This window comes from Montipora foliosa, unplaced genomic scaffold, assembly GCF_036669935.1.
Source record: "Montipora foliosa isolate CH-2021 unplaced genomic scaffold, ASM3666993v2 scaffold_382, whole genome shotgun sequence".
Taxonomy (NCBI): Eukaryota; Metazoa; Cnidaria; class Anthozoa; order Scleractinia; family Acroporidae; genus Montipora; species Montipora foliosa.
Window position 1 is genome coordinate 417,501 of NW_027179682.1, and position 15,000 is coordinate 432,500.

Below are 15,000 nucleotides of genomic sequence, written 5' to 3' on the forward strand. Positions count from 1 at the left end.
ATTACAAAATTGGTTCTGCCTTCAGATAACAAGAGTAAAAAATGGACTGACTACCCGAGAGAGACAGAACTCATTAAGGTAAAATAAAAATGATGAGAAAGAGACTGGTTGTGCCTTTTGATAACAAAAGTCAAAAACAGACTATCACATACAAGAAATTATTTAAAATGCAATCTGTTTTGCAATAATAATTTAATATTATAGATACTTTTAAAGATTACATCGAAACTGATCAATGTACTTCAGGTCTGGTTAAGCTTAAGCAGCTTAAGGCTGTATTCTGTCTATTACATATATGTAGTCTGTTTCAGTCTGACCTCTACTCAAAAACAACAAACAGCACTTTCCTATGCTGAATTTCTCATTGGGCTAGCTCTGGGGCATTGAGGTACACAAGCAACCCCACCGTGACAAGGTATGGACTATGAGGTGGTTGCAAAGTACAAAATGATCAGAAAATCATCTGGCATTACACATAGTAAACTCCCAAGAGTCAATCGGTTTAGTAAAAATTTACAAACTAACAAACAAAACAAATGACAAATTATCCTAATGATCTTTTGCTTATTAGCTTGGCTCCACATAACAAGCTAAATTATGCTTCACGAATTATTATTATTATTATCATTATCATTATCATTATTAGGATATGTTGGGCAACTTTGTTTTCCATGCTCGACTGGTTATTTCATATTTAACAAGCCTGAACGCAATAATAATAGTTTTATTGAAAATGCCCCCAAAATAGAGAGAAATCTACTGACTTCATTGTGTAACTGTATATTTTCAGCTGACATGTACCCTTTCCATCATTTTGTAGAGCATGGAATATTAGCTCATATACTAGGATGGCAGGGCCAATGAAAACTTCTGAATTGTATTACACAATGATAAAATCATGCCAAAAATTGTCCCTTAAAACAAAAGTTTTGCGATATAAGAATTCCTCAAGATGGCTTTTAGTGTATTGTTATGAATATGCTATTTCCGAGTTCCTGTCTGCTTCCTCTTCAAAGCGAGTCTAAGTGCGAAGTCTTTGTGATGGTAATTAGGTCTACATGTACATATGAATGAAAACTAATTTTCAGGAGAAAAACTTCGCACTTAGACTCGCTTTGAAGAGGAGGCAGACATGAACTCCGAAATGGCTTATTAGATTAACAACCCTCTCCCTCCTGAGAATGACACTTATAGATTTTACTCTGAAATGGTGACACAGTGAGTAAATAGATTGTATAACCTCAGGTATATGCTACCCAAGAGGCTACAGCTGTACAAAGTGAACTGGTGACACAATGAGTTAATAGATTGTATACCTCAGGTATATGCTACCCAAGAGGTTACAAAGTGAAATGGTGACACAGTGAGTTATGGATTGTATACCTCAGGTATATGCTACCCAAGAGGTTACAAAGTGAAATGGTGACACAGTGAGTCATGGATTGTATACCTCAGGTATATGCTACCCAAGAGGTTACAAAGCGAAATGGTGACACAGTGAGTTATGGATTGTAGACCTCAGGTATATGCTACCCAAGAGGTTACAAAGTGAACTGGTGACACAGTGAGTTAATAGATTGTATACCTCAGGTATATGCTACCCAAGAGGTTACAAAGTGAAATGGTGACACAGTGAGTTATGGATTGTATACCTCAGGTATATGCTACCCAAGAGGTTACAAAGTGAAATGGTGACACAGTGAGTCATGGATTGTGTACCTCAGGTATATGCTACCCAAGAGGTTACAAAGTGAAATGGTGACACAGTGAGTTATGGATTGTATACCTCAGGTATATGCTACCCAAGAGGTTACAAAGTGAAATGGTGACACAGTGAGTTAATAGATTGTATAACCTCAGGTATATGCTACCCAAGAGGTTACAAAGTGAAATGGTGACACAGTGAGTTATGGATTGTATACCTCAGGTATATGCTACCCAAGAGGTTACAAAGTGAAATGGTGACACAGTGAGTTATGGATTGTATACCTCAGGTATATGCTACCCAAGAGGTTACAAAGTGAAATGGTGACACAGTGAGTCAGGGATTGTATACCTCAGGTATATGCTACCCAAGAGGTTACAAAGTGAAATGGTGACACAGTGAGTTATGGATTGTATACCTCAGGTATATGCTACCCAAAAGGTTACAAAGTGAAATGGTGACACAGTGAGTCATGGATTGTATACCTCAGGTATTAATGCTACCCAAGAGGTTACAAAGTGAACTGGTGACACAGTGAGTTAATAGATTGTATACCTCAGGTGTATGCTACCCAAGAGGTTACAAAGTGAAATGGTGGCACAGTGAGTTATGGATTGTATACCTCAGGTATATGCTACCCAAGAGGTTACAAAGTGAAATGGTGACACAGTGAGTCATGGATTGTATACCTCAGGTATATGCTACCCAAGAGGTTACAAAGTGAACTGGTGACACAGTGAGTTAACAGATTGTATACCTCAGGTATATGCTACCCAAGAGGTTACAAAGTGAAATGGTGACACAGTGAGTTATGGATTGTACACCTCAGGTATATGCTACCCAAGAGGTTACAAAGTGAAATGGTGACACAGTGAGTCATGGATTGTATACCTCAGGTATATGCTACCCAAGAGGTTACAAAGTGAAATGGTGACACAGTGAGTTATGGATTGTATACCTCAGGTATATGCTACCCAAGAGGTTACAAAGTGAAATGGTGACACAGTGAGTTATGGATTGTACACCTCAGGTATATGCTACCCAAGAGGTTACAAAGTGAACTGGTGACACAGTGAGTTAACAGATTGTATAACCTAAGGTATATGTGACCCAAGAGGTTACAAAGTAAAATGGTGTGACAGTGAGTTAAGGATTGTATACCTCAGGTATATGCTAGACAATTAATTATTAATAGCATAGCTGTAAATTTAATTTTGTATACTCTTTCGCATCAACTTTTAGGCCATGCTTTAACTTGCTTTTTCTGTGCACTTAGATCGCTTAGAAGTAATTCCAGGTTTCACCTGAAAGGATTGTGATTGTGCATAGACCTCAAAAACCCAACTCCTCCCGCTCACCTCCCAAATACACAAGAATGTCAATTAAAATAGCTACAAGCTTCGTGTACTTACTCCTGTTCCACTTAATTTTGCCAGATTTATCATCATTGTCTGCCACCCTTTATCTGGGATTCTGGCCTCAAAAGAACCCAGTCGGGAAGTCGAAATTTGTCCGGACATCCGGAACAATAACCAAGCGATCAAGTCCACAGAACCGCCTTATCTTGGACAATCAAAGAAACTGGATAATTTATATTTTGGTCAAATTGATGGAAATAAGATTTGTCATCAAGATACTTTATTTGGGTGGGATTGACGGAGGTATTGACAATTAATGGGAGACCAAAGCGAGATAATCTCCCAGGCGGTTTCTTCTGAAGTGTAACCGACCTTTCAGTGAAATCTAGTGTCAAAGGAGTAATCTTATTAAGCGCCCAGTCCAAAATTTAGCTTGCTCTGGCTCCTCGTGCATGAGAAACCAGTGAAGGTACATGTAGGTATACAGGTGACAAGGGAGTAACTACAGAATAACCGGCCACTATTGTGCTCTTGTAGTGGCATCGTTTGAAGAACAAGGCATCTGCAAGTGGCGGATAAGGGGCTGGGTATACAGAGATCCATATATTACATGTAATTCCCTATTCGTTATTATTGTTATTGCCTTAAATGGCCTTAATACAATATAAAGTGAAATTACTAAGGGAGTAGGTCTGCAAAAGTAATGACTGTGCTAAGGCCCTCCTTGGCGTTTTGGGAAACGAGGGAAGATGGCTATTTTGAACTGGGGAACAGAGGAAAAATGACAAAATGTCTTAGGAACAAGGCGACATAAACAATTTTAGGGAGCAAAAAGCCGGGTACAAGTTTGAAAGTAAATTGGGCGGGGAACAAGGGAACAAAACTTTAAAATTTTAAGCCATTTAAACTTAAATCAGGTTTGTAAGTAAGATGACGACTTACCGAAAACACCTCCGGCAGTCTTTTGCTTTTCGGATCTTTTGAATCTTCCCGCCCATTCGCTAAATGTAGCTGTTCGGCCAGGCCACCCTTTGTTCCAAACGTTCGTAGAACTCCCTTTACGTTTTGAAGAAGGTCTCTATTTTTGCCATGAAGTCTTCACCGATTAACCCTTTCGGAGACTGTCTGAGGTTGAATCATGTCACTGGCGTGTATCTTTGTGGCGAATGCTGATTATCTGACCTGAATTGTCGTCGTTGCCCTTTCTTCCGGATTCCGTCGATGTTTACTGGGTTTATTGGGTGGAATGCGTGCTATTTCACCCGCACAAAATGTTAAGGAATCACAAAGATCCAATTTTGGTCGTACAACAAGGGAAAAAGAGAGGAAGAGCACATGCATTGATCGCCCGCGCGAAAAACAAACCGATAATTCAAACCGATCTCGTTCCCAGAGTCTTTGCGGCGGGGCAATTCATAATGGCGGACAAAGTTGTTGCATCATGTAATTATTGTGAAATGTCCACAATCCTTCTCTTTGTGCCAACATCCAATCACAACCCGTTGCGAGCCCAGTGCGATTCCTGGGGCGCTTTCATTTTGGGTGGAAAAGCCGGGGAGAATTTTCTGCTTTAAAGGTGCAGAGCAAATTTCCTCAATCAAAATATGGAACGGGGGAAAGTGTGTTCCTTTTGAGATTTCCTTTTCTGTTTTTCTCAAGAGACTGGATACTAATCATTTAGAATAACAAATATGGCTGCCGGATTTTCGATCATTACTTCATAAGAAGTCATTCTCACCTGCAGCTACGGGCTATGAAAGCACCCACGTTAATTGACTGAAACCCGCACGATTAATTTGGGCAGCTAAACACCAATGCTATTTTTTTTTTTCTTTTTTCAAGGAGCATGGTAAAGTCTGCTTACCAGCCTACATTACTTTCTCAATCTCATTCTGTGCTGGGACTCCTATATCACAAAGGCCTTGATTTACATGTTATTTGCATGATTCATCCCAGCAATTTACATGAAATTTACACACAAAAACTATTTTATGGCCGGGTTGTGTCAATTTACATAGATTTTATGGCCTTTGCAATTGTTGTAAACAATTAAAACGGTCTAATCTTGTGAGGCCCTAAGTACCCGTTTATTTGGAGAAAAATTGTCCCGGGAAGAAGGGTCACTCGCTTACCGGAGTTACCCTGGACCAGCCAACTTTTCCTACATTTCCCTATAAAATGCGGTTTAAGTAAACTGTTTACATGAGGAAAAAAAAGGGCTCGGCTAGAAGGGAAACCCACCTAGCCGGGTCACCCTTTGTCAACGGTAGGGTCGCCCTCCTGGCCAGGCCAACTTTATTCCATGTAAACACTTTGGCTCGCTCAGTGGAGTCAACTTGGTCGAGGCAAGATGATGAGAGAATGCACGAGTGCTATCTTCCCAGTCTCCTGATGATCGAAACTGAGCCGGGCAGCTCTTGACTCAGGGAAAAAGGTTAGTTCTTTTCTCACATAAACGCTAGCTAAAGACCCGGCTGGGAGGGTGACCATATTTCGAGGACAACTTTTCTCCATATCAACAGGGCCTAAAACTTGATCCAAGTCGAACTATTAAAACACATACCGATAGGCATTTTATAGGTTGCAACCGGCGAACTTTTGATAAACGGAACTCAGTGTAACATGCAGGGCTAATTCAACAGTTTCCTACATAATTTAATTAGGTAATAAATATTTGACACTCAAAATCATCGTGAACAGGGCATACTGATCCAAAATCATTTGGTAATTTAGACAGGACACGCATGATCAAGATAAAGCGCAATTTACAGACATTTTATGAGACATGACCAAACGGCGTAAAATCTTTGTAAATTTTCGATTTATAGACATTTTTGCAAGATTTTATAAAGTCTGTAAATTTCAAGTATTTCCTCTTGCTGTAACTCCAATAATTTACAAACATTTTACAGACATTTTATAGAGCTTTACTCAACAAAACTCTGTAAAATATCTGTAAAATAAATTTACAAAGATTTTATATTTATGGGGTTAAGTGTTAAAGTCTGTAAATTTATTATTTACAGACATTTTATGAAGTCTGTAAATGGTCCAAATTTTCCAGTGCACGTTAGATTTCTTCTTTTTTTTTTCCTGTGCAGCAAAATGCACAATAGAAACACGTGGCGGTGTTTGATTGGGCAATGCAAAATAGAAAGCACGTGGCGGTGTTTTGATTGGGTAATGCACAATAGAAGCCACGTAGCGCTGTTTACATCGGTTATTTAAAGCAAACCACGTAATCCACGATTATGAAGAGCACTGTGATGCTTTGTTTGGATTACTGGAGAGCGAAGTTGCGTTGGCTTAATCGATTTCTTCTTGGGGCGCTCAAAACACATACAAAGAAAGGCATACTCTTTTCGCGGTAGACCCACACTAAAAGATGTCAAGCGTTGGCTTGGAAACGGGTCGTTCCGCGGACTGAATGAAACAAGAATATACTCGAATGTAACTGAAATGGACGCAACTATTGAAAGTGATTCAAGTCAAAATACTAATTCTTTAATAAGCAGTAGCTACCTTATTGAGAACTACTCTGAAGATGACAGCGACAAAGAAAATAACTCCACAAAAAAATGGACGCCATATTGGAATCTTCTGAAGACAAAGTGAAAACATTTGCACAGCGAACAAATGGCCTCACGCTTGTACCATTTTCACCGCAAACAAATAGCCTCCTAAGCACTGTACCATTGACTACGGAGATAAGTTTTTTGTCTATTGCGTTTTTTTTTGTTTTTTTTTTTATCGTTAAACAGTTTGTTTCTTGTAATGGTCTAGCTTATATTCTTTGTTCAACTAGCCATATTAGCGATCGTGTTTACTGCCATCTTGTATGTATAGTTCTGTTCTAGTTTTACAAGATTTGATGTCATCAGTGGAGACTGTGATCAGCTCTTTAGAAAATAACTTTGATGTAGTTTGAAAGGCTGTACAGTTATCTGTTTCTCAATAATAATAAAGGCTTGATTCCAAAGGAGAAACACAGGTCTCGATAAGCAAAAGTGTGTTTACCTCAGTTGTGCTTTGCGTATGCATCGACATAGACGTGCCCGAGAACCGAGCAGAGTTACAGAGAAAAGGCTGAGACGTCTATTTTATAACAGCAGAAATCAAAAGGAGGAAACATGCTGGAACGTATTTGGCTAACAATGTACTGAGGTCATCCACATTTCATCGTATTACGAGCCAAGGAAACCACCTGCTCGTAAACACAACTATAGGAGCAACCTCAGGTATGCGTTTAAATCTAAGCACGTGGTACAGTGTATGTAACACTTTTCCAAAAAGCGCGGATGAACAGGTAAATGCAAAATAAAGTTAAATTTAATACAGAAATCAGGAGTACCCGGTACGATTTGTAAAAGAATATTATTGTTTTGTTTTCTCACAAACGAACCGTATCTATTTTGAATTCAGGGTGAACTATTTACACAGTGAGTTAGAGTGACCAATCAAAACAGAGTTTGTAATTGGAAATCTAAACATCTACGAGACTTGTGAACACGTAAACCTGAAATATTGCAAATCATAATGCTGACAAACACAAAAGTGAAGGAAATGGATCATGCATAGGATGTTTTGAATATCTGAATGATTTTGGGTTAGATTAAAGCGAAATATTGTTAAAAATTCCCAAGTTATCCTTTTTTGTGTTAATTAGTAATGCAAACAAGTCTTGGTAATAAATTGGATGAACGAGGAACCTGTAATTGTAAAACTAGTAAGTGCCATGGTTCGTATGTAACACATGTAATCATGCCACGGAGAAGATTCACGGAAAACAGAATTTGAAGTGTTATGCAGAAGTAAGTATTTGAAGGTAAAATAGGAATTTGTAGACTTTATGCGGCGATGTATTGTGCACATAAACTAGACCCTCCTTGAGGGTACACTGGGTTGCCTGTGGTACACGGTTAGGGTTAGGGTTAGTGTCTGGATGGGTGACCAAAAACATATACCCCTTATTAAAACAGAAGCATTGGACAGAAAATACTACTAACGCTAACAAATGCGAACTCAGCAAGGTACAGATTTTGTTAGCTTGCTTTATGCAAAAACAAACATTGATGCAAAAGTAAATAAATATTGATACACAGTTTTTAAATAGAGCAGAAGGAAATTTCCAGGACGGTCGCTCGAGAATAACATATTTACGACATGAAAACAACATTAATTTTGAACCGTGAATATAGAATATAAAAAGTTACGATCTGCGACAAACATTTTGGGAGATTTTTGCTACGTTCAATTTTGTTATTGTACGTTTTGGCTGCACAAATAAATCGCAAAATCGAAAGTGACATCGCCAGAATTCAGCGGGCGCCGTGATTAAGTTACCGCGGCATGTTTACTTGCCAAACAGTAAAGCATCTGTATCAAATGATGGCAAGATACCGGGTTTTCGTAAGTTTCTTTTTCTGTCAAGTGTTATAAAGTTTGACAATAAATGAGCGAATTCAAAACAAAGATCACAATCGCCCACCATTGTTTCTGCAAAGTCAAAAATTTACTCTCCACGAAAAGGTTATTTATCACCACGTAATTCCATCATTTTGCAAATAGCAGCTATTTTATTATTCACGGGCGTCACAATTTTTTGCTGATTTTGGGGCTCATTTTGTTGAAACTCAAGCACGCTTCCAACAGACCTGTTTATTTTCATGAAACCTTTCCTGCTTACAGAGAAATACTAAAAATATCCTCCCGTATCACGTTTTAACCTTAAGCTCCAAAATTCAATACACAACATGATATTATAATTCACAAAGGCAGAAAATATCACAGAATCCTTTTCCAGCGAAACATTTTATTGAAACAAACAACATAAGATGCACTAAAACGCCATTCGCGTGGCAATGACTTTCGACGCCATTGCTGGTTAACGAGAATAACAAACTCACGAGGCAGAATGTATATATTTATATTTAATTAAGTTAGCACAACAGAAAAACGCTAACCTCTTTTGACACGAAAATGCTTTACTATTGCCATAAAAACTATCCAGTTAAGGTCATATTATAAAACATGATGAATTCATAAAGGCCACCTTTTCCAGCGAACAATTTTTTCGTGTCAAATATGCGCAATATTACAACAAACTAAAATTTCAGGATCAAACCGTTTCCATGAAGAACCTTTTCCTTGAATAATGAAGCACAAAATAGACGACAAGCTTTCTTTCAAATAATTCTTGGCTGTCACATTTCCAATCTCTTTTTACCCGAAGACTGTGCAGAGTTTATCACAGATCCACATCAGGTGTTCGATTCGTTCTCTGTCTTTGTTGAACCCATAAGTTACCAGAGAATTTTCCATTTGGTTTCAGTGTTCTACATAACAGCACACTTGTCAAAATCTTAGAAATGCAGCTCACTTTGATTTCGGCTCGACAGGCGTCAGATTGTTGTCGAAGTCCATTACTCGTCGCCTTTAAGATTCCACCGCCTTTCTTGTTCAGTATCCAAATGACTTGCCATTATTGAGCTTCATAAGGGTATATTTTGTTCAAAGATCCGCTAAAAAGCCATTCGCGTTACATGACTTTCGACGCCATTGCTGGTTACGTTTATCATTCTACTGTGTCCACCAGAGAAATCTACGCATTTCCACTACCCTCTCTATCCTAAGAAAATACGAGCAGGAGGCTCTATGCACAAAGATACCACTTAGCAGGGGAGTGACAGGCAAGACTTTTACCGACACGAAAAATAAAAATAATAAAATAAATAAAACAAACAAATCCCACCCACTTTCCGACTGGGATTGCCATACTGGCAACCCAGTAACAAGTATCTGTTCTTCTCTTTAAATGAGATTTTACTGCCCTATCAGTAAAATACGGTTAAAGGAACGTGACCGTACTAAAAGGGCTATTCATGTCGTGATAGTTGTCTTCGCGTTCTTTGTAGTCGGCCATTCAAGGTCATAAAATCAACGGTTTTGTTGTAAATAAAACGAGGACATAAAGACTTTGTTCCTAGATCTCAGAATATAACGTAAACCTGCATTGGCAAAATCTGTTAAAGCCTCATTCATTATTGCTAAAGAGCATGTGTAATGCCTACCTGCTACATAGTGCAAGTAGATACTTAAATGGACAGGGTCTAGCTATATAAAAGCCTCAGTTAGTCGTCCAAGGTTCACTTGGCAGTTTGTCTTCCATAGTAAAATCAACTAGCTGTTTGCAATTTGCCAAAGTTTTTCCCCACCTCCCTCCCTCCCTTTAGAGATGGGCTGGATATATCGCTTTGCCGTCATTAAAATTGGGTCACTTCTGCGTGGTGTGGCTCGTTTGCCTTTGTACATCGCTCACTAACCAATACCCTTGTCCGATCCAGCATGTCTTGTTTACCACACAGTTCGTAGTGCTGGAGAGATAAGTGAGGTTGTTCAATGTCACGCAATCTGGAAGTCGCATATGCTAACCAGCCGCAAGAAAGTGTTCCCCTTGTCTGTTGTCTCGTTCTACTCAGCGCCTCGCGTTATGCGTTTAAAAGCTAACTATGCATGTTGATACCAAGTAACACTGTTCAGACAGTTTGCCTTCACATTTCTATCTTTATTTCTCGAGAGTTAAAATACACGAAGCGAAATAAGAATGACATGCCAAGTGACCCACACTACAGTATTCTATCTTTTCTCCTGCCCTTACAAATCCGGAAACGAAACAAATTTTTGGTTTTTGAAATAGTTTCTTGTTAAAAGTCTAGTCCACCGCATGGCATATTGCTGGTAAGTTCAACCCTAACCCGTTGCTCCTAGTAAAACAAATTTCAAGGTGATGTTTTAGTGTATGGCTCAAATAGTGGTAGTGAATGTGCAGCTATGTCACTATGTGCTATTATATAATTATGACACGAAATTAAATACTTCCCTGTAATTATCAGTTATAAATGTAGGAAATGAACTATACGCTGCCTTGTCACCACCTGTAATGAAGATAATCTGGGTCCGGGTGTTCACTACATACACAGTCCAACATCATGAGAATCGCTATGTAAGGCCGATGTGAGAAGGACAAACTTCTCTCTCTTCTTTTCTTTAGTGCTAAATTAATAATCCTTCGACGTCCAAACCGGCCTAAACTGGCCAGACTTAATATTTTCGATCGAGTCGTAGCGTTGTTAAGACTCCGACTCCGTCGATAGTGAAAACCAGCCTAAAGTAATTAATTTCATTGGGAAATATCAATCTTATTTGTTAAAAATACTCGGTGTGTAATCAGACATGTCAAAAACCTTTGGTAAAAGAGGAATTAAAAAGTTTACACTGGCTAAAATTTCTTATCGTCTCGGACGTTTCGGCTACAACTGTTGCCTTCTTCAGCAAAGGATAAAAACTGAAAATGTTTAACGGCGTCCTGTATAGTAATATTAAATATCTGGAAAGAATTCCTTAAGGTAACAAGTCGCTAGTCCCTAGACTAGTTATTATTAATGACGCTAGAGGATGAATACCAACGACTACACTGACAAAATAAACAACCTTCTAAGCGACGATAGAACCTACCATGCACAGGATAACAGACAAGAAGGAAACCAACATCGAGCACCAAGAAATCTCTCAATAGACTTCTTCTACAGGTTAAAGACCAGGCAGCCCCGCGTGACAGTAGCAAGAAACATAAACAGTTCGAACCGAATCTGTACCACAAACTTCGTAGCACCGATTCCACACCAGCGTTTTTTTAATGGCCTTCCTAAAATCCGTAAGGAGAACGTCCCTCTTAGACCAATTATCATACCAAAACAACCACACAAGAAGATGGCTCAATCACCGTGTCTGTTTACAGGAAAGCTACCAACACCGACCGTTACCTTGATTTTAAATCACCACCATCCCCAACATAAACGCTCGGTCGTAGGCACTCTCATGGACCGCGCAAAGAAACATTCCTTCCACCAAGGAGAACGCATCTAGGGAAAATAAGCGAGTAGCGCTGCGAATAACTACCCCGCTAACTTTATTCACAGTGACCGCCAACTGAATAGACGACAAGAATTGAATAATACCGACCAGCGTGGTTTAGTTATCCTGCCCTATGCCAAAGGTTTTTCAGATAAAGTCGCAAACGTTCTTCAAAGTTTTAGCATCAAGGTCGCCCAAAAGCCTACTCGTGCCATCTCCAACATCCTCAAAAAACCAAAAGACAAAACCGGGAAAGAGGCTTCCAGAGGAATCGTGTACAAGATCAAATGTAAAGATTGTGATTGTGTTTACTTTGGTCAGACATCACGCGTGCTAAAAACAGGCGTGAAGAACACGCAAAGGCCATAGCAACATTGGATGAAAATTCTTTGTTGGCCAAAGACCATATGCTCCACAGTCATGAAATAGATGTGGAGAATGTGGAAATTGTTGACAGGTTACTGACGTGGCGACAAAGACTAATTCTTGAAGCGTGGCACTCCGTGCGAGATGAGAACCCTATAAACGAACACACAGCGCTGCCTAACGTATACAAAAACAAACATTAACAACTTCTAGCGTCACTAATAATACTCTAGTGACTAGCGACTTGTGACCTTAAGGAATTCTTTCGAGATATTTAATATTACTATACAGGACGCCGTTAAATATTTGCATTTTTTATCCTTTGCTGAAGAAGGCAACATGCAGTTGTAGCCGAAACAACCGAGACGATAAGAATTTTTAGCTAGTGTAAACTTTTTAATTCCTCTTTTACCAAAACTTTATCCTATTTGTCGTTGAAAATATAATTAGAAAATGACAAGTACTAGCAAAATTCAACAAAGAAAGGGCTGCCTTTGTTACGGATGAAAGTACGGTTTTCTCTTTTTTTCCTGGACCAAAAGTGGATGAGTGTCTTTTTATAATCTCGTTTTCTACTTACAAGGTCAGAAGACTTTTCAAACCATCAAAAACTCCCTCGGGTAGTTCTTCAATTTGGTTTTTGGAGAGGAACCTTACGAGAAAAATGGAAATGCAGAAGAAAAAGGTTACACTTTGGTGCTGTGAGGTTTAATTTTTCATGTGTGACGTTTGTATATTATGGATACCACAAGTTTATCAACATTAAATTACCAGTGATGACCAGTAGTGTTGACTGCGCACTTTGTAAAGAAGGAACAATGGACATATGCGATCTCTAAGATGTCTACGTTCACTTGTTGTGAATGGCTGATTACCGTTGAACCTTTTTTTTCCATAGTTATTGTGCCATCGCTTAAGTCCTGTGTTCTCGACTAAGCCAACTTCTCAGGCCTTCTGAAACCTTGCTTTAAGCACCCAGGGTGGTCATTCAATATCCTATAAAAGGCACGGATGGGAATGCTAGGAGTCCTTACACAAAATCTTAAGATCGCACAGGGTACGACAGATATACCCTGCTAATAAGACATGCCAAGGCAGAAACATCTGTCTACGGCTACTGCTGCGCGCTGCACAGGTGATATGCCTGTGCGTATGTGCAAGGTACCGCAGGCTGCAGAGTTGATACAAGTTGTGTCCTCACCTTGTTTATAGCTTAATGGCAAGGAAACTTTGGAAGCTGTCAATGATAGAGTGACCTTTTGGCGTTTCTTCTTTCAATAAAGAGTAACATCGATTTAAAAATTCGGGTACAGGTAAATTATTCTTGCTGATGATACTTACAGATCATAGAGTTCTTTCATCCCGTTGAACTGTTCGCGATGTACCTTCCTTATCGTATTTCCCTCCATTCTCCTGCACAACATGATAATACACATTTGTTTAAGGTATCATGTCTATTGTGTTCACAGTACAGTATCTTATTTTCCGCTAAAGCTGTGGGACAAATTAACGTACCTAAATGTAATTGTTATCATGGTTTTGTTGTTGATGTTGTTGCTTGTATTTCTCTCGTCCGTAAATGGGTCACTTTCATTTTTCACGTTATTTATCATTTTGTCTTAAATGTGGCACCTTTCGTTTTCTACTATTATATACCACGCCTTTTTTTTTTTTTAAGTGGTACTATGATCAAAAAATCATTTCCTTTTTTTCTTCAGATTTTGAAAGCGTGTTCGCTTAACACCTAACTGGCAAAATTTTTCGCTTTGAGTTTTATCCAAAGGCTGTTTGTTTCGAGTGTAAGTTTTGGATTTCACGGTCCGCCATTACTCACGTTCAAAACTGGCCGATTGGACCTCAGAGGGTTGGATCTAGAGAAAATGACTTCCTTTACTCACTAGCTTAAAATTTCAGCGTGTAAACGCAATTTATTATATATGCAAAACACGGGTTTAAAAGTCTGACAGCCTGAAACTCCCGTGCTGCATATTAGGGAGCTTAAGCAACGACGACGGCAACGGGAACGTCACAAATTTGCATATACAGTAGGCAAAAACAATAGCTTTGCACGCCCTGCACGTGCGTTTTTCACTTTTGCCCATTTCTTTGCCGTCGTCAGCAAAACTACAACGTGAAATAGCCAAATTTGAGGTTTTATGAACAACGTTAGCACTTGAGGATAAATTACCATTTTCTCCCCTAAATTAAGCGCCGTTCCTACCAATGTCATTTTTAAGGAACTACCACACCCCTGTCATATCAAAAAGGTTGAAATAGTTACGAAGCGATTAAAATTAAGCGAATTTATATTTTGAGATGACGTTCTCGTTGCCGTCGCCGTTGTCGTTACTTAAGTTCCCTATTAATTTGGCCGCGTACACACGCATTGCATTCTTAAACCAGTGTGTCTTTGACGTCATTTTCTCCTCGACCCAGCTCTCTCAAGATTTTAAAGTTAGTAATGGCGGACCGATAAATAAGAAAATTCCAGTTAAAATAAACAGTTGTCTTTATAAAATCAGAACTTAAAACTTGGGTCAGTCAGTGTTTAATTAACATAGTTTTGAAATCCAAAGGAAAAAAGGATTTTTTTTTTGGTCGTAGTACCACTTTATAGTTATAGTCGAGTATTTCAACTAATTTCCAAATAAATTGTTG

General features: G+C 38.9%; 1 protein-coding gene and 1 long non-coding RNA gene across 2 annotated transcripts in view; both read right to left on the reverse strand.

The window, feature by feature from the left end:
• The window catches only part of LOC137987714 (uncharacterized), a 6,227-nt gene extending 4,725 nt beyond the window's left edge, over positions 1–1,502 (reverse strand). The window contains exon 1 of the long non-coding RNA XR_011120700.1: positions 1–1,502. This exon is cut by the window's left edge and continues 3,026 nt beyond it. This is a non-coding gene — a long non-coding RNA (uncharacterized lncRNA).
• The window catches only part of LOC137987713 (G-protein coupled receptor GRL101-like), a 45,832-nt gene extending 32,100 nt beyond the window's left edge, over positions 1–13,732 (reverse strand). Inside the window, exons 1-2 of the mRNA XM_068833786.1 lie at positions 13,684–13,732; positions 12,923–12,994 (exon numbers count right to left, since the gene is read on the reverse strand). Coding sequence (XP_068689887.1) covers positions 12,923–12,994; positions 13,684–13,703 — 92 coding nt within the window. The 5' untranslated portion in view covers positions 13,704–13,732. The remainder of the gene's footprint in view (positions 1–12,922; positions 12,995–13,683) is intronic.
• Between the last annotated feature and the right edge of the window lie 1,268 nt (positions 13,733–15,000).